Source organism: Sporisorium graminicola, chromosome SGRAM_14, assembly GCF_005498985.1.
Source record: "Sporisorium graminicola strain CBS 10092 chromosome SGRAM_14, whole genome shotgun sequence".
Taxonomy (NCBI): Eukaryota; Fungi; Basidiomycota; class Ustilaginomycetes; order Ustilaginales; family Ustilaginaceae; genus Sporisorium; species Sporisorium graminicola.
In genome coordinates this window covers 107,099-132,642 of record NC_043724.1, presented here as the reverse complement: position 1 = coordinate 132,642, position 25,544 = coordinate 107,099, and the positions used below count along the sequence as shown (strand labels likewise).

Below are 25,544 nucleotides of genomic sequence, written 5' to 3'. Positions count from 1 at the left end.
GGCCGTCGTGTGAACTACGGCTCAACTTTCTGTCGGCGTTGTTCCGACTATGGATACGCCAGTCCCCGTCGTTCGTTGCAGTGTTGACTGGCTGTTCGAGGCTACACTGGGATTGCTAGAGATTGATACCTACGCTCGTATCGATCCTCGTTTCTCTTCGAGATCCACTTTACTGCCGTCGATTGAGTGCGCCGTTGTCCCATAAACACGTCGTTCGCCTGCATCGACGAGACCATGTATTGCGAAATCGACGTTCGTCTGCAAAGATATCAGTCGCTGCAGGGAAGCAGAGGTGAAACAGTCCGAATGTTTGTTGGTTTGGGTCCAAATAAAAAAACAAATTAAGAACTTAAAATAAAGAGATTGCAAGTCTTGAAGCAGACTTTCCGGGTCTGCCGTGCTTCGTTTGACTTTACCTTCTGTGGGGCGCACGTCGCTCAGTCACGTTCCAACGACCTTTGTTGTTGCTGCTGCTGCTGCTGCATCGCGTTCAAAGACGACAGAGCTTTCAAGATCGGCTTTCGCACCGCCTCCCCACTGTCACGCTGCAGAATACATTGACACAGAGTTTGCGTGGTGGAGACTGGTTGACGCAACCTCGAGGCAACGACGCCGCTGATGCTGCCGCTGCTGCGTTTCGTTGTCGCAAGAGCACCGACCTCGCCTCATGGCCCACACCTCATTCAGGTCTCGCCTCTCCTCCTCGTCGGGCCTCCTCACCTTTGTCATTCCTGCTCGCTTCTACCTCGCATCCAAAGCCGTCCCTTCCACGCCGCCGCCGCTGCCGCTGCAGGTTTGGTCCAACATCTCGCACCATCGAGCCACGCACTTACGCCCTCATCAACTAGTTCCAACAGACGGCGTACAGAGACAGTTTCCCGTGTACCTCGCTCTCTCCCCTCTTTCTCCTGCCTCAGCGACGACCCTCGAAACTCTGACTGCTATTTCTGAGATGTGGAGTCGCATGAATCGAAGCACTTGCTCGCCCTTATACTGCCCTCTGCGTTGCTCTCGAGCCTCTTCCTGGTTTGCGCATCTCACCTCTCCTTCGTATCGACACCTTCCTCGTCCCGCCCACTGCCTTTGTGTACGTCTTGCTGTTTACTGTTGCAGCCAACCACTCAGTAGCGATTGCGAGTGGCAACTTGCTTAGATAGCAGAACAAAACCGTCCGCGCCACAGCGGTGCACAGTGGACCGACAGACTCAAGTTGCATGAGCAGTTATTTGTAGCTCATACACACGCCACCCGAGATCTTGGGCCTTCTGTCTGCCTCGTGTCGGTGATCCTGCGACCAGTCAAACCATCGTGATCTCATCGTTCGTACCATAGCCACCACCATCCCCTCCGTCCCCTTTCCCTTTCAACACTCACAATCGCCGTCGGTGATTTCGATTATCCTGCGCGCATCGCTTCTCGCAGCTTTTCAGGTTCGTTCCCTCGAATTTCCGGCACACCTCGATCTCGAGCACGGCTCACGATCTCATTTCTTCATCACCAAACCTCGGTACCTTCGACCAGGGAACCCCAGCCGACCTTCGCTTGACCCACATCGCAAGCTCACAGGCCGAAGCCGACATCGAGGACCCATCTGTTGGGCAAGCGAACCCAAGCCTGCAGCATCGAGAGCCATACTGCAACAGCTTGTCTGATTTCCGTCGAGCCCACCCAGGCTGCAAACACAGGACCATGCAGGCCGGCCAGCCGCAGCGGCCTCTCAGGAGCCATCTGCGCACGCAGTCCCGAAGCACCATGCTTGCAGTACAGTCGTCCGCTCTCGAGAGGCTCAGCAAGATGAATGCATCCGCTCGAGTCGCTTCCGCCAGCGACGCCTTCTCTTCTTCATCTTCCCCATCTCCTTTCCGTCCTCCGTCCACTTCTCCGTCTGCTCTCGCATCTTCTGACGGTAGCGCCACCCTCACCACTAGCTCCTCGACGCATACAGCTCTAGTTGAGCGCACAGACGCAAGCCACCCCACCCACCACTCTCATCCTAGCGGACCCGGCAACGTGCGTGGTCAACCCTTTTTCTCTTCTGGACGGAGGCCGTCTCTCACACCCTCCAGCACATCCTTGTCCGACAACGAGGACTATACCGCCTTGTTCGACGCCTACCGCTCACCCGAGGGTGCGTTCGAGACACTGCACACAGAGACGGATACGCGCGACTCGGGTTACCAGCCGCTTCAGCTCGATTTTCTTCGCACCAGCAGTGCCGTCCAGCAAGGCGAGGACGACGACCACGACCACGACCACGACGAAGACCTCAGAGACTTGACCGCATACAGGTTCCCAAAGTCGCTCGGCATGAATGTCGACTCACTCAGACGCACCAGTGCCGACCACTACGCATACAACGCCGAGGGCTACTCGGATTCCTCTGTGCAGTACAGAGCCAAGGCGGTCGATGATGCCTACGCGGCCGCGGCAGGTACGATTGAGGACTCGTATGCGCAGTTGATCTCGAGGCTCTCTCTGGCTCGTGAGCACACTACTTTTGACCAAGAGCCAAGCCGGAACCATCAGAGGTCGTACGAGCAGAGTCAGTACTACAGCGAACAAACCACGCCCAAAACCTCGTCCTTCAGGGACTCGCCTTCTGCTGCTAGCCTCAAGTCTGCCAGCAGCATCAGCGATGCACACGAGGATGAGCTCAGGACACCGCCCGAACCCAACTTCCTTGGGTTTGAGCAGACGGTCGACGAGGGCAAGTACCACTCGACTCGCCGGCCACCCATTCCTACCCAGTCGCCACCTTCGGCGTCGTCTAGGAGCGGAACAGCAGCTCCGCAATTGGGCTCTCCGTTCCAGCCCTCTCATCTCCAGACGCAGCAGTCTTGTCAGCCTGGCGACCGCGTCGATGCACAAGCTCTGTTTGGACGCTTTGATATTGGCAACAGCTCCGAGCTCGAGCTGCTCAGCGACGATGTCAGTGCCCAACGCTTGGCGGCTGGCAAATCCAAGATGACGCCGCGCCACTCGCCTCCTCAATCCAGCGAGGGTCACGACATGCCCAGGTCGTCGTCGGCTCTCGCTGTTATCGAAAGCAATACGCCTTTTACTCGTCTTGGGCCAAAGGATGTGGCCTTCAGCGCATCTACACTGTAAGTTGATTGCTTTCCCTCTCCAGCTGCAAAGCCACGAGCTCGTGTCTTATCATGCAGCATCCTAGCTACAACTCCCTTTCGAACAGCGAGTATTGACTTGATCTTATTTTCTATTCTGCTACTGCTTCGGCTGCCTCGACACAGCCCGGAACGCCAGATCTCCGCCGCAGAGTGCATCGACATTGTCGTGTCTCGCCACCCTTCGATCTGTGATGCGCCTCTGCGCGAGTTTGGCGAGGATGGTCAGCCGCTGCCGCCCACCAAGAAGCAGGAGACAAGCGACGAGGAGCGCCAGGCCCGTCGTGAAGCACTTCAGGTCAAGTTTTGCGCCAAGCAGCGTCTCTCGCTCATCAAGGCCATGATCGTGATGGAGTCGCGTTCGGCATCCTGGAAGCGCATCGGTCCTTTGAACGCTAGCAACAAGACAGTCTACGCCCTCTCGGAGCAGCAGCAACACCAGAACGAGATCTCGCCTGGTCTGTCTGGCGAAGTGGGCCGTCTGCCACCCATGCCGAGCCCGTGGTCGATGGAGATGCGCCACGAGCAGCTCGACGTGGCACAGATCAAGGGCAAGTCGAAAAAGACGATCGAGCTCGCCTCTCTTCGCACCAACGCCCAGTGTGTCAAGTGCGAGGGCAGCGGACTGGGCGCGTGCCTCACGTGCAAAGCTGAGCAAGCCGACGAGTGCTTCTGGTGCTGCGGTACAGGACGCGAAAAGACGCGTGCGCAGGCATGGTGCCGTCGCTGCCAGGGAGCCGGCGTGCTCAAGTGCAACACGTGTCAGGGCAGCCTCAAGTCGCAGTGCAGTTCGTGCGAGGGCAAGGGCACGGGAGAGTACGGCTTCTTTGTCGATGTGACGGTCAAGCGCGTCGAGATGCCGGCGGTGCCCATCTCGACCTTGTTCCCGCAGTTTGACCCGTGCACTACCGCATTTGAGCCTTCATACGACGAGGTGAAAGCGGCGGCCACACTGGCTCTATGGGACTCAATCACCAAGCTTACCGAGGCACGCACGCAGGCGGCGGTGACCAAAGGCGGCAAGGCCAAGAGCAAAACGATGGTGCCGGTGATGGCGGCGTGCACGTGGGAGAACTCGATCACGCACATTGTGGCGGTGGATGTCCCGCAGGCAGCCAAGTTCAAGAAGGGAGCCTCTCCCGCACTGCGCCCTGAGGGTCTCCACCGCAAGATTCCGACCAAGAGGAGGTTCTTCACGGTGCCCACAGATGCGGACCTCCGATCGGTCGAGCTGTCCGAGGCCGAGGTGAAGAAGCTGGGTGCCGTGCCGTCAAGCAGCGGCCACACGTACCAGCGTGGCAGCGTCTCAAACACGGCTGCTCAGTCGTCACCTTCTCTCGCAAGCCTCAACAGCTCGCCTGCAGCGAGCTCGTTGGATCTGTTTGGTGGCCGACCGCTGCTAGCCACGCCCGAACAAGGCGGCAGTGTGTCGGGCTATTCGACACCTTCTCGTGTACCCAGCCCGCGCGCGGACATGCCTCCGGCCAAGCCATCCGCCAAGGAGTTTGTGCACCGCCCCAGCCCGCTCTCGCAGCTCGCCGTCGCCACGCCTCCTGGTTCGAACATGCTCGCGGTCCAGCACAGCGACAACCATGAGAGCTGGCTTTCGGACGATCTACAGCGCAGTTACGATCTTTACCGCCTCTCACCACGCCGCTTCGATGGGCAAGACTACGAGCAGCCCCCGACGCCCAAAGGTAGGCGGCCTTCTGCCGGCAACATCATGTCCAAGAAGCTCAGCTCCAACATCCTTCACAAACTCGCCGCCGCCCACCGTGACAGCGTCTAGATTCTCACGCATACTTGTTGCATAGGTCATTCTTTCCCCGTCTCGGTCTTCTTTTTGTCACTCGCATTAGACTTTCGTCCTCTCCTCATCGCGCATCTTGTCTCTTCAAGCATTGTTTCTGCCAGCTTCTGATTCTCCAATAATGTTTCTGTTCGCTTCGAAGAGTGTTGGCATGAGTGAGAGCGTCGTTGAATGACAGTTGAGAAGATTAATTTATCTGTAAAGTGTGAGGTTGTGGCGCATAACATTCCCAAATATACGGTGCGCCGATTTCCGAGAAAGCAGACAGAAAAGGTTCTAAATCAACCAAAAAAAGACAAAAGTTTCGCAGCTTAGGGAGAGAAAGAGAGAGCGGCGAGCTGAACCCTTTCCTCTTCATATCGAGCCAGTTTGTACCTTCTCATCGCCATCAACAGTATTTTGTCCAGGTAGACACAGTCATATACCCCCTTCTTGACACTCTTGTGTGACTAAACCCTTAACAGCGACACGTCAATCTCTGTCGGCTGCACTGGTCAACATGGATATCTTTGGCGAGTCAGACGACACGAAGAGCGCCAAGCTCGACATCCGCACTCGACCAGAAGAGTCGCTCAACCACTTCACCATCAACAAAGACTTTGCCGAACGCTACCTGCATAACAAGCAACGCGCCGAAATCCATCAGCTCGAAGCAAAGTATGGCAAAGATGCGCTCGCCTCCGACGATGACGGTGACTCGGAGACTGATTCCGAGAGCGACGTCACCGAGGACGAAGACGGAGATCAAATCAACGCCAACGTAGATGCTGCCATCTTCCGAACTCTTCAGCGCATCCGTAATAAGGACGCAGAATTGTACGACTCCAAGACCGACATCTTTGCACAGGAGGCTGAAGCGGCGCAACGCGCTGCCCAGCTCTCGGGGGCATCTTCTTCCTCCGCTCCGAAGAAGTCGGGCACCACCAAGAAGGACAAGAAGCTCACTCTGCAGGACTACCAAAGGCAAAGAGTGCAGGAGCTCATCCAGACGTCAGAGAACCCGGCAGAGGAGTTGGCGGATGCAACCACGAGCGATCGTGTCAAGGGCATCTTCACCAACGACGACGATGACGGTGAGAGGAGGCCGTTTGCTCAGGAGCAGGAGGATCTGCGCAAGGAGGTGTCCCAGGCCTTCCATGCTGGCATCGGCGATGAAGACGACCTCTTTGTCAAGCGCTCCGAGGCACAGAACAGCAACGGCTCTTCGTCATACCGAGCTGCAGTGCTTGCATCGCTCGGACCCAACGCCGACGAGGATACCATCCGCCAAGCCATCCGTCGCAATCAGCCAGACCAAGCGACAGCCTCCACCTCTGTCCTCGCCAACGACAGCGAGGCCGATCAGAAGAAGAACGAGGATTTCCTGCTCAACTACATTCTCAACCGCGGCTGGATCGACAAGTCGGCCGACGAAGTACGACCAGTCAAGCCCCGCCTCACCAAAGCCTTGCTTAAGAGCAAAGACGCCGCCGAGAACGGCGAGACCGCTGAGGGGTCGCAGAACGGCGACAGCGCTGCTGCTGCAGGAGCTCATGCATACGGCCGTGATTGGGAAGCGGAGGCAGCCGAGCTCGAGTCCGAAGCATCCTTCGACTCGATGGCAGACGCTTTCGAAACCGCGTACAACTTCCGCTTCGAGCAAGGTCCCGAATCGCTCACCATCCCCACTTACTCGCGCACGCCCAAGGACTCCGCTCGTCGCGAAGACAACACGCGTAAGCGCAAGCGAGAAGAACGCGCCGCACGCAAGGACGAAGAAAAGCGCCTCAAGATGCAGGAGCTGTCGCGCTTGAAGAACCTCAAGAGGCAAGAGATCGTCGACAAGCTCAAGAAGCTCCGAGAGGTGACCGGTTCCAGTGCGGTCGATTTGGATGGCTTGGATTTGGAGGGTGACTTCGACCCGGATGCACATGACAAGGCGATGCAGAAGGCGTTTGGCGACCAGTACTACCAGGACGATGACGACGAGAAGCCAAGTTGGGACGACGATATCGACATTAACGACATCATCGCCGAGCACGAGGCGACCACGGCTTCGTCGAGCAAGAAGGGCAACAAGAAGGCGAAACAGAGTCACAGCGGGGATGACGACCGAATCGAGATGGATGCAGATTTCCTCGATGACGATGACGATGCCGGACATGGTGGCGAGGCGGGTGGGTCCAAGGAAGCCGCTCTGCGTGCGCGTCTGGCGGATAAGAAGCTGAGCAAGAAGGAACGCAAGAAGCTCAAGAAGAAGCTCAAAGCCGCGCTCTCCAAGTCATCCTCGTCCAACGCTGCGGACAACGGCGATGCTTCCGACTCTGACGCCGCAGACAATGACGACGACAATGACGGTGTCGATGTCTCGGCTATGGACGCCAACGTTGTTGCGCCAACAGACAAGAAAGCCATGGCGAAAGAAATGATCGACTCGTACTACAACCTGGACTATGAAGATATGATCGGCGACCTCCCCACGCGCTTCAAGTACACCCAGGTTGCCCCCGCAGACTACGGCATGTCCGCCGTCGACATCCTCCTCGCTGACGACGAGCAGCTCAACAACGTGGTTGGATTGAAGAACCTGCAGCCATACCGAAGGGGCAAGAACAGGCCCGTGGACCTGGGCAAGCGTCTGGGTCAATTCAGGAAGGACGTCTACGGCAACACGTCCAAGACCCACGACGGCCAGGAGAAGCCTGCGAAGAAGAGAATGGGTAAGAAGGAGAGGAATCGCCTCAAGGCGGCTGAGGGAGGGGCGGATGTACAGAAGGTGGGCTGAGGGTGCATTGCATAGCTGCGGTGGTCTCGAATGGGAGTCTCTTTTGACCAAAGCCTGGTGCGTGTGCTGGTGTGCGATTGTGTTTCGCGTGAAGGATCGTGTCAGTCCTTGATCCCAACTCCGCCCTCTTCTCCTGGTCATCAACTTACACGAGGCCGTGAGGAGTAAAAGCGAGGGGTGATAAAGGTGAAGAGCTTGCGGCTCAGTTGGAGATGCAGCATTGTGTGAACGCGAAGGTACCCACGATCGCAAAAGGGATCCCAAGATGGACGATGAACGTAATGGAAGCGCGAGACGTGCTCCTTTTGTCGCAAGCACCGCAGAAAGCGGTCTGGTCCTCAGGACTGCATCTGCAAGCGCATGACCAACTCGATCCCACGCCTTGGCTCCCACGTCTCTGACGCAGGCTTGGATGACAGCGAAATCTTGTTTCAAGGCTGTAATCAGACCTCGTGGAGCGTCTCGTCTTGTGAGTGAGGTTCTGTATTTTGAGTTGGACAAGCTGCGTCTACTTCGGATCTAGGCGGTGCTGCGATCTTGTCCGGCAGTAGCCTTTGAGCACCTCGACATTGTATTATAGGAGTGGCCCTGTCGAGGAAAGAGGCACGGAACATGTTGAAGCGATTCGAAGGTACTACACACTTGTTCCTACATGGGAAGAGACTCTCCACATGATCAGCAGTTCCTGAGTGGTCAGCCTGCCCACGACGATAGTCCTTGAAGATGAGGTCGGCAGCAGCACTTCCGGGGTTCAAAGTGATTAAAACGTTTGACTGGCCTAGTACAGCCACGCTTGGTCCGCAGAGAGGAAGCGGTTGATCCGATAAATCAATACCTTTGCAAGGTGCATCATTGGCTGATGGGACTGTACAGTGTCTTTTGATCAATCTGGGACACCGACGAATCAGAGACAGGGAGATGCTTGAGTATCTCCGTCACGTGGTTGTTTCGGGGCAAAAAGAGGGAGAAAAGGCATCACCGCGTGATCGGTCACGACGTCGTTCTGTGGCCTTTTGAAGCGGCGGTGGATACGGGGCTGGGCCGTGTAAGCCTTCGGCTATAGCATTTCCGCCTTCCGTATCTTCCGCAGGTTGAGGGGAAGACGCGGGTCAACCGCAAGTATGTGACTCTAGCCTTGTTGCAATTGCTTTGTTGTCCGGCAAACGGTGGTCCGACCTGCAATGCAGCTGCAGGCGATGTTCTGCATAAAAACCCTACTGTAGCTGGTGTACGTGCAACGAGTGGCGATGTGCGATAAATTGCAAATCCTGTTCGAGCGACTGTGTGCACGCGACGCCAACCGCACTCTTGAACAGCTATGCACCCGTGCAGTAACTCGAAACGAGTTGTGGCAGCAGCGTGTTGCAAGTGGCATCAAGGCATTCCTTGCCGTGCGATAAGCTAGTTCCCGCCGCCCGCGCTCGAGCTTCTCGCTTTCAAGCATATCGCGTTGACCTGGGAGCACCTCGAAAGGATCGCGAAACAGGACAGGTGAATAACCTGGAGTTTTCAAATACCGGAAGCACATTTTGACTGATGCTATGGCAAGGCGCCAAGGCGAGGTGCGCTACGGAGGGCATTGGTCCGAGAACAGCGAAGATTTATGCAAGGCAGATGCATGTTTTTAGCAAAATAAAATTAGCCGCCCTGCTCGCCATCCTCTCATGCCAATGCCCGACGGGAGGATGACGGGTGGCAGAGGCTTATCTTCGTTCGGCCTTCTGGCACCTCGAATCCCAAAGACCATCATGTGCGCAATGGTCGCTATCATCCAGGTCTTTCGATGGCCGCATGAAGTGGTGCTAGCGCTGCTGTTCTTCTTCAGAATTTGCCTTATCACCGCAGAGTGAAGAGGAGAGGACAATACAGAGATGGGTTTACGTTTTCCGCTCTTGCGGCACGCGCTTGAAATTGACTGGCTGTAGCAGGCCGCGGTTTCAGCGGGGCAACGCGAGCCCGCGGCTTCTATACTTCCGCTTGCAGGCAGTCGCAGCTCGCTCGTGTCAATCGACCAATCACAAACAAAGCTCGTAGGCAACAAGAGTACGGTAGAACAATAGCTTGCCAGCCTTCTTGTTAGAGAACCACACTGAAACCAAAGCGTTCGGACACCGCCATTCCGTGCTAGGTCTGCTGTAAACAGTAGCTGCTGGAAAGCGCTACGATTTCAAGCCCCGAACCTCGGTTGGTCTACTTTATCCAACCGCCGACTTGCTGTCTATGCAACTTTTCGCTCTTGTCGGTTGCTTCGGTTCACCGACGAGATAGGCGAGCAAAAGGAGGCGTGTGCAAATAACGAGAGCGACCGACAATTTTCTCGAGGTCGTGTGCCCATCAGCGGTGTGTAGTCTCGTGAGGACGACAAGCGAGCCAAGGAGCCTTGTTGGCTTTGCAGAAAAAGAATCAGGACCAATGTGAGAGATGAAAGCGGTTGCAGCGTGAGGCCGCGGTAAAGAAGGCGGCCGCAGACAAACCCTTAGGCTGCTTTGACCCCTGTGCGTCTTGCAGCTCTCTGCACCTACTCTGCATACGGTTAGCAGCGTAAAATTGCCCGAAATTCTTTCAGTCGGGCCAAGACAGCGGATTCCCACTGCCACAGGCGCTTCTCTAGTTGGTTCACAGACTCACAAGAGTCCACCGGGCAATTTATCGGTCTGCTTGGACGACGGAGAGCAAATTTGTCCTCGTGTTCTACCCGCCCCAGGTCTTTGTTGTAGTGACCGGATGCCTCCGCTCCGTTGCTCAGCTGCACCGACACAGTTGCATTGCTTTTGCAAATCAGCGGTCTCTGTCTGATCTCGCTCAGCTGTCAAACTGTGGTTAGCATCCTTGGCCTTTTTCTTTTTGACTTTCTATAATATTTTTTACTGCAAGTTCCTTTTTTTAGCCCTTACATGTAAAGTGTACACAGTACTGTACAGTACAGAACAGTGTGTGACTCTTCGCCACTTCTGGAACAAGCAAGTGACGCCCAAGAGCCTTCGGAACTCAGATTTCCGAGAGTGTGGCCGAAATGCTGCAGCTATCTCCAGTCTTGCATGAGTGCCCACAGCAGCTTCCTCCCTGTCCTCATGTGACTGAGGCGCGAAGTTAACTCGCCAAAAATGGCTCTCGTCTGTCTATCCCCGCATCTCTACGTCGAATCAGCGAGCTTTGGTTTGGCTTGCTCGATGAGGCAGAGTAGCCGTTTCAGGCCGATGATACGTCTCGCTTGCTGCCTGTTCCTGCGCTTGCTGCTTTCTCCTCGGCTGTTGCGATAAGTGAAAATTGCTTTCTTCTCGGGGTGGGTGTAGCTCCCTCTCTCTCTGGGGAGCCAGCCGCCATCTTTGGCCAATGGTCGGGCACCGTCTTCACACGCCACACGATCAGTCAATTGATAGCCTTTATCTTGGTCCGCTGCATCCAAGAACGGCTGAGCTTGCTCCGCGTGTGCTAGTACATCCGTCAGCCAGCTCACTCCAGTCACCTCAAGAGGAAACTACATATACCCTTTGAAGGCCCCGAGCGACATCCCTCCCTCCCACCGTTTCGTAGTTCCCCCACCTCCCCATTCATCTCTGCTTGGACCCGCCTCACGCGAGAGCTTTCCGGGCTTAATTTGGTCATAATGGTCAACGACATCGACGTCGTCCGATCTTCGAGCCACGGCTCTTCGGCCGCCAAGGACTCTTCCAAGGAAGAGCTCGCCAAGCCTGGCGCAGAAGAGATCCACAATGTCGAGAAGCACCTCCAGGCTGACTTCCTCGACCACCGTATCAATGACCCGAACATGGAAACCGAGAAGATCGACGCTGTCGAACGCGTCATCGAGCAGGGTGACTACAAGGCCGAGGCTCAGATCGAGGAGGACCTCGAAGAGGATTCACCGTACCCCGAGGTTCGCGCGGCCGTCTCCAACGTTGACGACCCTTCCATGCCCGTCATGACCTTCCGTACATGGGTCCTTGGCTTGCTCTTCACCATTGTCATTCCAGGCGTCAACCAGCTTCTCAGCTACCGATACCCAACTGTTACCATCACCTCGTTCGTCGCTCAGCTGCTCGCTTACCCCATGGGCTGCTTCATGGCCAAGGTCCTCCCCACCAAGGTCTTCAAGCTCGGTCGCTTCCAGTTCACCCTGAATCCCGGCCCTTTCAACGTCAAGGAACACTGTGTGATCACCGTGATGTCCAATGTGACCTACCAGCGTGCCTATGCCTCGAACGTCTCCGCCGTCCAGCGTATCACCTACGGTTTTGACTGGGGCTTCGGCTACATTATCCTCCTCGTTCTCAGTTCGCAGCTCATCGGCTTCTCCATGGCGGGCTTTTTCCGTCGATGGCTCGTCTGGCCCGCTGCCATGATCTGGCCTGGTAACCTCGGTAACACGGCGCTCTTCACCGCTCTTCATCGACAGGTCGACACCGGCAGCAACCACATGTCGCGATACAAGTTCTTCCTGATCGCTTGCGCAAGTGCCTTCTTGTTCTATTTCCTTCCTGGCTACCTCTTCACGCTCATGTCGGTTGGAAACTGGTTCTGCCTCATCGCTCCCCACAACGTGCCACTCAACCAAATGCTCGGCACTCAGCAGGGCCTTGGCCTTATCCCTCTTACTTTCGACTGGAACCAGTACTCGTACGTCGGCAACCCCTTGTATACACCATGGTGGGCGCAAGCGAACGTCCTCGGAGGTTTCCTATTCTGCTATTGCTTCATCGGCCCCATTCTCTACTACAAGAACGTCTGGAATTTTGCCTACCTGCCTTACTCGACCAGCGGCGTCTATGACCGGTTCGGAAAGAAGTTCAAGACCGCAAAGGTCACCACCCCGGACCACCTTCACTTTGACGCTGCCGGTTACAATGCCTACTCGGAGCAGTACTTTTCGGTCACGTACGCCATCTCGTTTGCTCTCTCGTTTGCTTCGATCACTGCAGTCATTGTGCACGTTGGTCTCTTCCACGGCAAGCAAATCTACAGGCAGCTCACAACCTCGATCACCGAGGAGCGCGACATCCACGCCCGACTTATGCAGCGATACCCCGAAGTGCCCAAGCTCTGGTACGCTGTGCTCTTTGTCATCTGCTTCGCTCTCGGTGTCGGCTGCACTGCTGGTTACGCCACCGACTTCCCTGTCTGGGCTTTTATCATCTCCCTCATCATCGGTGCTTTCTTTATGCTGCCCGTCGGTATCGTGTACGCCATCTCCAACGTGGAGGTGGGTCTCAACGTCATCTCCGAGTTCATCATCGGCTACATGCACCCCGGTTCGGCCACGGGCATGATGATGTTCAAGGTCTTCTGTTACATGTGCGTCTACCAGGGTCTCTCGTTCACTGCCGACATGAAGCTCGGCCACTATATGAAGGTTCCCCCTAGGGACATGTTTGTCGCCCAGGTGACAGCCATCGTGGTTTCGTCCTTTGTCGTTCTCGGTGTCCAGAGCTGGGTCTTCTCCAACATCAACAATGTCTGCACCGACGAAGCCTCGGATGGCTTCACCTGCAACTACCTCATCGTCTTTGGTACCGCCTCGCAGATTTGGGGTCTCATCGGCCCTGGTGCCGTTTTCTCGCCTGGCAAGCAGTACGGCAAGCTGTTGTGGATGTTCATGGTTGGTGCTATCTTCCCCGTCATCGTTTGGGGCCTCGCCAAGAGATTCCCCCGCTCGTTCATCCGCAAGGTCAACTCGCCCGTCATCTTTACCGGTACGGGCCTCATGCCTCCTGCCACAGGTATTAATTTTACCGCGTGGGCGCTGTGTGGTTTCGTCTTCAACTACTGCATGAAGAAGTACCGCACCGGCTGGTGGACACGATACAACTATGTCCTCGGTGCCGCCATGGACACAGGCACGGCCGTCTCGGCCGTCGTCATCTTCTTCTGCCTCATCTTCCCATCGGGTTCCCAGAGCGACTTTGCTTCCACCGGCTGGTGGGGCAACACCGCCGCTAGCAACACAGCCGACGGCAACTTCACTTCGTACCTGACTCCTCCGAAGACTGGCTTCATGCCTCCTCCTAGCGAGTTCAGGCCTTACTACAACTAAATATGCGCTGTATGGGCTTTTCTGTGTTATTGTAACGTCCACTTTATACCTCTTGTGTTCTTATGCAACGCTTTGCGTGGTCAGATCAATAGAATACAGACTTGGGTTTGAAAATCTTAGCTTATGTGTGTGTTTGACAACGAGAAGGAAGGTATTAGCGGTGCTGTTTGATGAGCATTCGTGGTTCTCTATTCGATTTGGATGTGTGAAGAAACACAGTACTGTAGCTCAATGTGCGAAATCGGAAGGAGCAGAAGAGAGCCCGTGAGAAGCAGCCTTCAGGTGTCGCGACCAACGTCGCCGATGCGCTCAGTTTGGAGATCCAGCTCTGCCTGTCCAATCTGCACATCCTCAAGAAGACCAAGTCATAAGTCACGCGAAGGCTCGAATGTACAGTACAGTACTGTGCAGGGCAATCAGTGCTCAACAACGTCCCCCACACAGATGTCAAACCGTTGCTGTCAAGCGCGTGAAATGTAAGTTAACAAAGATCGATTGAACAGAGGCTCCAACATAACAATTACAGTGAACGATTGAGATACACATATCACGCCCGTTGAAAGGGTCTTTCAGGCGGCAGCAGCGTTCTGGGCCTCCCCGCCACCCGCACCACCCGCCGCAGCCGCCGCGTCAGCGCTGTCAGGTTCCGGCCCGAGCATATCCATAAACGTCGCCAACCTGGCCCGGTTCCCACCCGCCTTGCCCGTCAAGTACTCGACCAGCCCCGTCCTCAGCTCCGGCTGCCTACTGACCACCTCCCTCAACTGGTCTTTGGGCAACTGAATCAACGCACCAAACGAGCTCGGTGCCGTCTGCTTAGCGCACAAGATAAATCCCTGCCACAGCGGCGCATTCTGCCAGATCTTCTTGGTGATCAGCCGCGAGAGCAAATTGCGCGCCACATAGCCCGAGAGCGACTTGTACGTCGTTACCGCCATGATTACTGTACGCATGAACAGCATCGGCAGGTTTGCATCATCCGAGATCTGGTTGAGCACCGCCGCGAGCACTTCGGAGCGGTAAACATCGGTCATGCTGAAACAGATCTGGATCGCAGCTTTCGTGTTATTGGGTCCGATCTCGTGCTCTGCGTGGTGCAGCAGACCCATGAGTTCGACGGGCGTGAGCAGCTCCGTTTGCCTCACACGCGGCAAATTCGAGGAAACCGACCCGAAACCCTGCGGTGGCATCTGCACAATGCTCTGAAACACGCTCTTGATCAACGCCCGGTCCTCGGGCGCACGCGACCCCAAGATCGTCACCACTTTGGGCAACCTCTTCATGATCTCCGCCTTGTCCAGATCCGCCATGATCGGCACCAGGAACCGCGGATCAACGTCGCGCGTATCCACCAGCTCCTTGACCAGCTCCACGATCGCCGGTGTCCGGGTTTTCTCCGTTAGCGTCTTGAGGATGCACAGCGCCAGCGAGTCGGCGCCGTCCGGGAAATTGCGCAGCAGCGTCAGCAGGCGTGGATGGTTGGAACCGAGCGCTCGAATCAAGTTGACGATGTGCGTCTCGATGGCCTGCTGTACAAACTTGGGCGTGCGTGGATAAGCCGCGAAGATTTCGTCGAGCATGTCGGGGATCTTAGTGCACAGCGAGAAGGGCAGTTCGACAAAGCGCAGCACGTCGTCGCTGTCAACGGGATGGGTCGATTCTGGCTTTTCCGGCTCCTTGGCAGCCTCGTCGCCTTCCTTGCGATCAGCGCCATCTACGTCTTCCGGATCGGGTTTGATCGCTTCGTTGGCGCCGTTAGCGCCACTCGTATCGCCGTTGGACTTGTCATCGCCTTGTTTGAACTCGGCTTGCTCTGGAGACGGTTCTGGCGTTTCAATGAGAATGTCGAGGTTGCTGCGCGCAAAGGCGAGGATGGTGGCCTCAAGGGTGCTGTTGACAACAGCGCATTGCTTGATGGCAATGATAGCTCTAGCTCTTGTAGATCTTTCGCCCATTCTGGTCAGCTGCAGCAACTTTTCCGCCGACTGGTCTCGAAGAGCAGGACGCGAAATGCAAATGTCCTGCAAAGTCGACATGCCTGCCACCATCTTGGACTTGTCCTTGCTGAGCGCAGCGACGAGATCCAGCACTGCGGATGGGATCTCGGGCAAATCAGCGAGGAACTTGGCCAGAGAGCGGTCCTTGGCGTCGATGCTGGGAATCCATGCTCGTACGAGCTTCTCGAGCCAGAGCGGATATTGATCTTTGCTCGCAGTAGCATCCGCTGCGGCCTGCTTTCGGCGCACGCGATCGCAGAACCACTCTTCCGCCATCCAGGTGACAGCGAACCGCGTACGACGTGCAAAGTCGGCCTTGACAAATTCGAGCATCAAGGTGCGGATGATGTCGGCTTGCGCGGACAGCGTGCGTGTCGGCTCAACGCCGCCTACGATCTTGGTTTCGGGCTGCTCTGTTGCCGCCTCAGAATCAGAACGAGATTCAGCGAATCCACGCGTTGCAAGACGAATGACCAAAGTTGACCACAGCGCCTGAGAACCCGCATCGGATGTGAGGTTCGCGGTTGCCAGCGCAGATGAGGCCGACGAGCCAAAGTCGCATATCCTTGCAACCGTGTCCTTGATGAGAGAATCGGATTCGCTGAGTGAAAGATACTCTGGAGGAGCGAGAGCAAAGTTCTCGATGACGCCCAACGAGAGTTCTTCCTCTTCCTCTTCTTCTGTGTCTTGAGCGCTGCGGCGTGCGTCTCTTTCGCGACCGCTTGCTTCTAATGCTTCCAGATCCTCCTCTGCCATGTCCATCTGTAGCGGATCCTGAACGACGTCATCACCAGCTTCGTCGGCCTGCGCCTCCGCTTTCACTCGCTCACCATTGGCTAGCGCTGTGGAGGGTGGCCGCGGCGGTGGTGGACCGGGAGCAGGAGCAGGCGGAGGTGGTTGTGGCGGTAGTGGGGCGTGAGAAGAGGGAGGCTGTAGTTGTGCAGGTGCCGATGTGGACGCATCTGCAGGAAGATTTGCGCGCATGTTGGCAATGGCAGCATTGAGGTCGTGGTCCGAAAGCGCTTGGAGGTTGGCAATGATGAGGTCGATGACGAGCGACAGGGGAAGCGTCTTTACGTCGAAGGCGGCCAGAGGATTGTGGTCGATGCCTCCGGTAGTCCTGATCGAGGCGCTTAGGAACGCTTCGCCTGCTGTTGAGTCCAGTTGCTGTGAGGTGATTGCTTCTGGCTCTGAACGCTGTTGGGGATGCTCGAGCTTAATCTTTTTGGGACCTTCAAGCTCCTCGTCGATCTGCTCGCGTTTGCGTTTTGCTTCTGCCTCCTTCTGTGCTTGGTACGCCTTGGCTGCTTCCTCCATGCGGCGCTGCTGTGCCTCGAGCGCTTTTTGGATGGAGGCCGAATCTGGACCCGCGAGCTGATTGCGCCTGAAGTGAAGGTAAAAAATGCGAACCGTCTTCTCGACGTTGCGTACTTGGGTGTGAGAAAGGTTGGTGAGGCTGGCAGGGGTCCACGTGGCCATGGCGCGAAGGATGACGGAGCCGAGCTGAGGACGCGCTTTGGCGAGAACGGTGAGCGAGTTGACCGAAGCCATGATGAGGTCGGTGACGTCGCTGGTGAAGATCAAGGTGACGATCTGGGTAAAGAGGCGATTGCCCTCCTCTTCGAGACTGGTCGCGTTGAGGAAAGGGTGGGAGGCTGGAACGGCGTTGAGGCTGACGTCGTTCTTGAGCTGTGCGCGAGGGTCGGTGGAGCCACGCGACTGGACCTGGATGATGCGCTGGTAGCATTTGATGACGGCGAGCTTGGCGCCTTGGCTTCCATGGTCAAAGAGGTGAACGACTTGCGCCTTGATGGTTTGAACGGTCTGCCAGAGATTTGATTTGGCGCGATCGTTGCAGACGAGGCGGAAAAGGACGGGATACATGCTGGCAAAGCACTGGGAAGCGATCTTTGCGAGACGCGGGTCCTTGTCCTTGATGAGCAAGAGGATGGCTTCGGGTGCGTGGATGGCAAGGGTGGCTTTTGTGTCTTGGGACAGAGCGGGCCGGCAAAAGGCGAGATCCATGACGAGAGCTATCCATGCTCGCAGCGACGTGCTGGCCTTTGGCAGGAGAGAGATGAGGGAAGGCAGCAGGATCGGAATGTTGCCCGGCTGCACTTGAAGCAGGTTGTAGAGCTCGTTGAGGTGATGGGCTTCATTCTGCTTGTCGGGCGAGTTGAGGGCGGCACTCAGCAGACCGAGCGCGTCGGTGTTGGCTGGTGCTGCCATGGTGGCTGGCTGTGCTTTATTGAAACGAGTGTCGCTCTAACGAGTTGGGAGCAAGAAGTGTTGGAGCCACTGTAGGCACGGAGGGATTGATCAGCTGTATCGAGATGCAAAAGGCATTGGTGGTGCGGCCGTATGAGCACGAAGAGGATGTGCTTGATCCGGTGTGACGAGGGTGCCGGCTGAGCGCGCGAATCCCCGACTTGCTACGGAGGTCGACGCAAGAGGTTGCACCGGCGAAAGAGACCGTGCAGAGTGGTGCTGATCTGCGTTGCCAGACTGTATCCAATCAGGTTTTGTCTCGCTTGCTCGTTGCGTGCTTGAGCGAGCTGCGTGAGTGAGGGAGGTGTATGGGGAAAGGAAGGGAGAGGAGATGTGTGAGAAGGAGAAGAAGTCGTCGAGACTGGAGCGAAAGAACAACAAAGTGCTGAGTTGCATGGAATTGGATTTTTTGGATTGGAGCCAGAAGCTGGATGCTCGTGTGAACGGACGGCTTTTCCAGTCATTGGCTCTCTCGCTGGTCTGTGTTTCCATAAGAGAGTCTAATACAGGAAAATCGGGAAGCGAGAATCGGGCCATCGAATAAGTGCACGGATGCACGCACACAAAGCCCCTCGGCTGCTGAGACTGCAGTCGCACAAATCTGGCTCTGAACTGCACTCGATTGATACCGTCGCTCTTCCTCCTCCACCAATCCTTCTCGAGCTTTTCCTACTTGGACATCACCTCTTCCGATCCCGCCACCGTCGATCCACACCGCTCGTACTGCTGCACACTCATCATGGTAAGCATGTCACCACGGTCACACTCGTCGCAGTCCAGGCGACCATGCCGTGGACGCGCTGCCTCGACTTTGGCAGGCCATCCAGAGCAGCACCGCTCACTCGTCTTTCGCCTTGCCTCGTCGGACTCTCTGCCAATCTTGATCTACACAGGCCGCACAGCAATCGCAGGGTATTCAGACCCTTCTCGAGGCTGAGAAGGAGGCTGCCAAGATTGTCTCAAAGGCACGAACTTGTGAGTTTTATCTGCAGCATTGGCTCTCCCACCCGCCCTCTTTCCGTCGACCGACAGTCTCAACGCCATTGTGGCCCAGAGGTAATGGACCGCACGTTCAACTTGCTGACCTCTTTTGCACATGCACTGCTCCCAAATGGCAACATCCATCTCGTTCCAATCGCGTCCCAATCACGCCAACAGACCGAACGCAGAAGCTCAAGGACGCACGCAGCGAAGCATCAAAGGAGATTGAGCAGCTCAAGGCCCAGAAGGAGAAGGAGTTCAACGATTTCCAGAAGGAGGTGAGTATTCGGCGCTTTCATTCAAGCTCGCACTGTGCACCGTTGCTGAACATAGTATCGCACTTGCTCTCCGATTGACACTCGGCCAACAGCACGAGGGATCCACCTCCAGCTCGCAGACCACCGTGGACAAGGAGACCGAAGAGAAACTCGAAGAACTCAACAAGGCGTTCGACTCGAACCGCGAACAGGTCATCAGCAAGCTGCTTGATCGCGTCGTCGACGTCAAGACCGAGCTGCACAGGAATCTCCAGCTTCAGCAGAAGGCCTGACCCCACCCACCGCGCGAATAGCGTAAGCCTGGTTCCCCCGTCCCCAGTTTGTTCCTTGTTCGTAGCTCGAATCCATTTCTCTTCCTGTGATCGACTCTTGGCTGCTGTGCACTGGAACGATAGCATGTGTGCTGGCGCGTGTAGACGTGCAGGGGGCTGTGTCCGTCGAGGGTATGTGACCGTGCGAGCCAGCGAGAGAGAAGGCGATGTTGCGACACCGGAGGGTCGACCGTTAGCCCCAACCCACCCACCCAAGCACTTCGTTGCCGCTCAAATAAATCGTCTGCCCGATACCTCTTACGCTCGCCAGTGTGCCCTTTCGTGTCCTCATCGAGCACCCAGAATTTACCGCACACTCAAGCACACGAAGGTCGAGCGGAGGTGTAGAGCGAATCGACGCCCCACGCTTGCACCCCAATTGTGGAGCATCTTGGACTGTTTATGTAGCCGCGTGCCACCAAATCCGGCAAAGGTAGACAACTCCATCCCGATTAGCTCAGTCGGTAGAGCGTCAGACTTTTAAACACAAAGTCTCCAAGGATTTCCTTGGATTGCACAGTTTCATCTGAATGTCAGGGGTTCGAGCCCCCTATTGGGAGTCGCCTTTCTTTTTTTTCCAGGTCTTTTCCAAGTCTTTTTTTCGTGGCCGCTTGGGAGCAGATGGCAATTTGGTTGCTCGGACAGCGACAAAAAGCTGAGATGTCCCCCGCAGTAGTAACACTTTCTTTGCTGGGTAGCTTTGTTAGCGACGCATTTTGGGGCCGTGCTCAGATACCACAGAGAAAGAGGCAGAGGAAGAGGAAGAGCGTTGGAAGCTTTCTGCTGATACGACGGCAAAGATGGATGACACAACAGCGTCAAATGGATGGGGGGCTTGCTGCGTTCTCGCCTTGGAGACTATGGTAGGCTATCTAATAGCAATATGAGTGCTTGGGCACCATCAGTCGGTTTCTTGGCGCAGTTGGTTAGCGCGTCTCCTTAACAATTCTGATCTACTTTCAGATCGTTAGGGCTTACGGAGGAGGTCGCCGGTTCGAACCCGGCAGAAATCATTTTTTGTACCTGCTCCTCACACAATCTCAATCGCTTGCTTCTTGGCGTGTCATCGTTATCAGACAATTTTGCCTGCATGGTGTGGGTGTGTGTGGAGGGTATGTATATAACGTCGCATTCCTCTCGGAGGGCACTACGACGTCGGCTGCTGCCGTCTCGCAACCGTAGTCTCCCGTCTCACGTGTTGTTCCATGTGCGGGTTCCAGCAAGCAACGGCCTTGCGCTCTCCAAAGAAGTCCGCACCTAGTGTCGCAACACCACCCAGCACCTGCGCCTCGCCTTGTCCGTCATCGCTGGCAGACTCTTCTCCGAGAACGCTGGACAGCTCCGAAGAGCCCGCTGGTGTGGTCAGGCCGAGTTCGAGATCGAGCAAGTCGCGCCATTCCTGCTCTCGCGTCGGTGTGCTGTCGAACGGTTCCCGCGCCCATTCGGAGTCCGGGTGGGTGTCGGAGGTAGAGGACCGGAAGACGCCATGTGAACGTAGAAAGTCGTGCACTGCTTGGCGGTCATATCTCGCCTCTGTGGTTGTACCGGTTGTCACCGCGTCGACGGGGGTCGAGATGGCATCGGTGTTGATGATGGACACGTCACCGTCGAGCTCGACGGCGGGCTCCGCAGTGCAGTACGTGTTGACCTCCGCCGAATCGACGCCTTCCGTCCCATCGGGTGACGCCACGCCATCCACAAGAGCAGGTTGCATCTCAGATACCGCCTCACCGCCAAACAGAACCCTGTCGATACTCGCCGACGCCGACACCAACGACTGCTGCGCGGCCACATCCGCCGCAGCCGCCTCAGACGCCGCGCTGCCCAATATCGACCGAGCCGCCGCCCTCACTTTGGGCGGCTGCAAAAACACTGTGCGTGCATGGCGGAGCTCTGTCTCGTATTCGCGAATCGACAACCCATCGGGCGGGCTGAACTTCTTCGACTCTTTGCGCAAAATGGTCGAGATGCTGCCGTGTTCTTTCAGCAGTCGAAGCGCTGTCTTGGGTCCGATTCCGGGAATGGTGCGGTTGAAGTCAGTGCCGCAGAGCAGTGCAAAGTCGAGCATGAGTGAACGGGTCACCCGGTCGTAGGACAGGTCGCCAGCGTCGCCTTCTGTCGTCTTGGCTACTTGATTCGTCGTCTGACTCTGAGCCTGAGCCTGGGCCTGAACCAGCTTCTCGATTTCCGCCGGCGGGAATAAGCCAGTGCGCGCACGGGTGCCGCAAATCACTTCAAGCTTTCCCCGTGCTCCTTCGCGGCTCAACACACCCGGACTGCGCACTCCTCCCATGAGACCGCGCAAAAGCGGAGCTTCGTACAGCAGCACATCGCTGTCCTCGCTGGCCACGAGGTCGGCGAATCCCGAGCGCACGAGCGAGGCAGCATACGCTTCTGCCTCGTGGATTCTGCCGCCACCTGTGCGCGTGCCGTCGCCCGTCCAAAACACGGGCACGGCCATGAGCGAGCTGAGCGTCGCACAGTCCTGGTAGATAGACGCAGACAGAGGTGTGGTGGCACGGTCGTACGTCTTTGTGAGCGAGTAATGCATCGCGTTGAGCGAGGACAGTGGGTGCGGTGCTGCGGCGTCGGATGGTGCGTCGATCAGCATGTCGCCGGATTCTGTTGTCAAGGAAAGCGGTGGGGGTGGTGCCTCGCCGGACATGAGCCGGGTGGCAATAGTCTGATAGATCTGCTTCTCGGCTTCGGCCAGCGCTTTTTGGCCCTTGGACTGACTCGAGCCGCCGCTACGCAAACTCTCCTCGAGCTGCAGCCAGTTGACGTGCATGCTGTGGGCTACTCTTTCGGGTCTCGAAGGTGTCGTCGAAAGTGGAGGCGGTGACGGCGGTAAGGAGAATTTCGGCGTTGTAGGAGCAGCTGTGTCATCCGACACTGCTTGTTCTGATTGTGTTCGCCACTGGGCCAGCAGCTCCCCCACCAGTCGACGTTCCGATTCTTGCAAATCGGAAAGTGCATCGAGGTGTGCTTGAAGCTCGAGCAGACGGCCGCGTCGCTGATGCTCGAGTCGGCTGCGTATGCGATCGAGCTCGCGCTTGTGTCTGCGCTTGACCTGTTCGCGGTCCTTGAGAGCCAGCCTTTTCTGCGGGTGGTCAAAGACCATGATGGGGATCACGCCGTGCTGGCGCAACGACGTGATGAGCCTGTAGAAGCCAATGACATGGCGAGACGCGTGCGGGTCGTCGGCAAAATGGAGCCGTTGCACGAGCAGCGTCGCATCGATGGCGAGACGCAGTCCTCGAAGCGCCGGGAGCGCAAAGGGGGGAGAGATGGCCTGTGGGGCGAGGTTGCGGATGAGCGGGAAGATGCCGCGAATGCCATTGGCAACCGAAGAGGCGCGCATCTCGGACCAGCAAGGCTAGGCGACCTTACGCTACTGGTCGCGATTCTGCCATTCCAACCTCGGGAGTGCTTTGCGTCGTTTTCTGTCCTGGAGGTGAGGCAGATGCTGCAATATCAAATTCAACAGCCGACTTCAAAAGCGCCAGATACTCGCGCCACCATTCTGCTGTTTGTTGGTCGTGTTGGTGGGTGATGGGTGAGTCGCTGGTTGGTGCAGATGGTTGTTGTCCGGAGTCTCGTCGTCATCACCACAAATTCAGGGTCCAACCACGGCCAAAAAAGCAAAAGTTCCGTGACGGACGCGCACCGTAGCACTTGACGCGACGAAGCAAAGCGCAGAATAAAGCGCAAAATCCACAAAGCGCAAAATCCACAAATGTGGCAGCAAATGAGCTGCAAAAAAAATATCTCCCAACGTGGGGCTCGAACCCACGACATTCAGATGTAACTCCGAGACAAGCTCGGAAACCCTTGAATAAGAGTCTGACGCTCTACCGACTGAGCTAGCCGGGATAGATTTTCATGCATGGTATTTCAGAATGTTGCAAATATATAGCCTACAATGCCCTCAGTCTCACCCCTTCTCAACCTCATCCCCAACCATCATCAGCAAGGCAGAAACATGAGGGAGAAAAGTCTCGCATTCGTTCCAGACGAACTCAACATACACGAACACGAGAAAGCACAGAGAGAGCAAGTGCCAGCACTTCGGATATGGAACGAGACGAATGCGGAAAGATTGTGAACAGTCGGACAGACAGGCATCTGAGAGGTATAGAGGCGTAGTGGTAGACCGACGGCGAGACCGGCAGCGACGGGCCAGCAAAGGAGAAGAACGAAACAGCGAACAAGAAGGAATTTGAGCCCTTTGCTACTTCTAGCTGCCGCTAGCTGCCGTGTCTCTCGTTGGCGGAGCAGCTCGAACGTAGCTGTGGCGTGGGACGAACAGCAGGAACCTGCCTGTCGAACTCTCCCACGACATTGCCTGGCGGATAGTACTCACAGACGACATACATCGACGCCCTTTGGTCATTGGGATCATAGCCATCCATAAAGTCCTTGCGCTGCGCAACAGCGCATCCCATAAAGCGAGTCTCCCTCCAAACGATCTGCGTCCAGTGACCGTTGGCTTCGCTAATGTGCGGGTTCTGCGCCCAGTTGCGGTCTTCGTCGAGGAAGGAGTAGACGGCGTTCTTCATACCCTCCATAGGATTGCTGTAGCATGGACTGCCGAGGCCCATGGCGATGTTCTCGCCTGACGCGCAAAAGTGGTCCTCCGAGTGGCCGTATGCTTTGAGGTCGGCCCAGCACGACGCCATGTTGGCCAGCTCGGCATTCCACTGCAACAGTGGCAGGCTGTATCGTGCTCGTTCAACGTTGTGCAGGTCCAGTGCAATTTTGGAGACCGGGTCCAGTGCTTCTTTGGGGAATGGCTTGGCGAAGCGAGGTTCCTTGTCGCTGGCTGTAAATGCCTGACTCGTGAAGGGAAATTTCCGATTGCACGTGTCGGCCATGGCGGGACGAGCAATGTGTGGGCCGGTCGCTGAGCTGATGGCAAGCTTGGACGAAAGAGAAGATCGAGTCCATTCGACTTGAGGATTCGCGAAAGGAGCCGGGTTGTTCCATTTCTCGGTGTTGCCGCTGATCACGTAATGGAATACGTTGGACGAATGGCTGTAGTAGGAGGAAAAAGATGAAGACGATTCGGTGTTCGAGCTGTGGCGGACCACTTTGCCATTCCTGTCCTCGATCGCAGTCGACTTCGATTGCTTTGAGCTCGAGTGGCTTTCTGTGCGACCCGACTTGGTCTCGATATGAACGGTCACTGATTGAGGCTGCGAAATTTGCTGCGGCCGCGGATGCGGCTGCATGGATGACCCTGTATCGTATTTGTGCGGTGCGAGAAGGACTTCGTTGCCGCTGTCCTCGTCCTTGCTATTTGTTGCGTGATGGGAGTCTTTGTCCGACCATTTCGTGGAAGAGGTTGATGACGATGATGAAGACGACGAAGAGGACGAGTGTGAGGACCACGACCAAGACCAGGATTGCGATTGTCCAGTCTGGTCCGACTTGGCCTGAACGTGCACATGGGTGTTGCCAGGCAAAACACCATCCTTGACAAGCTCTTTACCACCGCGCTGCGCTGAGGCTAACGACAATTTCTTGATTTGATCCTGGACGTACGGACCCAGAGTGGCATTGCCCTCAGGACAATCTGTGCCCGAGCGTCTGGCCAAAAGAGCTCTCGGACCGTGTTTGTGTGTGGATCCGGCAGAGTGCCAAAATCGCCCCGCCGAAGCAGCTCCGCGCATGCAAAGAGCGAGAACAATTGTGGCGACCAGCGCCATCCTGAGAGTCTTTGCGAGGCCAACCATCGTACCGATATCCGTGAAAAGGAGAGGGACTGGGGAGAAAGAAAGGAACGGACGGGGTCGGACAGTCAGGAGGGAGCGTGTGGGGATGGACGACTGGCTCGTAAGTACGTCGTTAGTGAAGCACTTTTGATGAGATCGTCGGGTCAACATCCGTGGCTTTTGCAGCTCGAGTGGTGTGATCCGAGCAGGTGCCATAGCTAGCAGATGAGCCGCAACTGGCCCCTTTGCCACCTTGCAAGGTACA

At 56.4% G+C, this 25,544-nt stretch overlaps 7 protein-coding genes across 7 annotated transcripts; 4 read left to right on the top strand and 3 right to left on the bottom strand.

Annotated features, from left to right (window-relative positions):
• Window positions 1-1,689: 1,689 nt before the first annotated feature.
• EX895_002303 (uncharacterized protein) lies at window positions 1,690-4,914 on the top strand (the record flags this gene model as incomplete). The annotated part of the gene is made up of 2 exons (XM_029882902.1): window positions 1,690-3,104; window positions 3,252-4,914. 2 exons carry the CDS (start codon window positions 1,690-1,692, stop codon window positions 4,912-4,914), a joined length of 3,078 nt encoding a protein of 1,025 aa, XP_029740657.1.
• Window positions 4,915-5,434: 520 nt separating this feature from the next.
• On the top strand, window positions 5,435-7,699 carry EX895_002302 (uncharacterized protein; the record flags this gene model as incomplete). The annotated part of the gene is made up of 1 exon (XM_029882901.1): window positions 5,435-7,699. One exon carries the CDS (start codon window positions 5,435-5,437, stop codon window positions 7,697-7,699), a length of 2,265 nt encoding a protein of 754 aa, XP_029740656.1.
• Window positions 7,700-11,306: 3,607 nt separating this feature from the next.
• EX895_002301 (uncharacterized protein) lies at window positions 11,307-13,730 on the top strand (the record flags this gene model as incomplete). Its single annotated transcript, XM_029882900.1, has 1 exon — window positions 11,307-13,730. One exon carries the CDS (start codon window positions 11,307-11,309, stop codon window positions 13,728-13,730), a length of 2,424 nt encoding a protein of 807 aa, XP_029740655.1.
• Window positions 13,731-14,299: 569 nt separating this feature from the next.
• On the bottom strand, window positions 14,300-17,956 carry EX895_002300 (uncharacterized protein; the record flags this gene model as incomplete). The annotated part of the gene is made up of 1 exon (XM_029882899.1): window positions 14,300-17,956. The coding sequence occupies one exon, from the start codon at window positions 17,954-17,956 to the stop codon at window positions 14,300-14,302; it is 3,657 nt and encodes a 1,218-aa protein (XP_029740654.1).
• Window positions 17,957-18,734: 778 nt separating this feature from the next.
• Window positions 18,735-19,526, top strand: EX895_002299 (uncharacterized protein; the record flags this gene model as incomplete). Its single annotated transcript, XM_029882898.1, has 4 exons — window positions 18,735-18,737; window positions 18,889-18,970; window positions 19,154-19,254; window positions 19,347-19,526. 4 exons carry the CDS (start codon window positions 18,735-18,737, stop codon window positions 19,524-19,526), a joined length of 366 nt encoding a protein of 121 aa, XP_029740653.1.
• A 1,186-nt stretch (window positions 19,527-20,712) lies between these two features.
• On the bottom strand, window positions 20,713-22,926 carry EX895_002298 (uncharacterized protein; the record flags this gene model as incomplete). The annotated part of the gene is made up of 1 exon (XM_029882897.1): window positions 20,713-22,926. One exon carries the CDS (start codon window positions 22,924-22,926, stop codon window positions 20,713-20,715), a length of 2,214 nt encoding a protein of 737 aa, XP_029740652.1.
• Window positions 22,927-23,812: 886 nt separating this feature from the next.
• Window positions 23,813-25,273, bottom strand: EX895_002297 (uncharacterized protein; the record flags this gene model as incomplete). The annotated part of the gene is made up of 1 exon (XM_029882896.1): window positions 23,813-25,273. One exon carries the CDS (start codon window positions 25,271-25,273, stop codon window positions 23,813-23,815), a length of 1,461 nt encoding a protein of 486 aa, XP_029740651.1.
• Window positions 25,274-25,544: the final 271 nt, after the last annotated feature.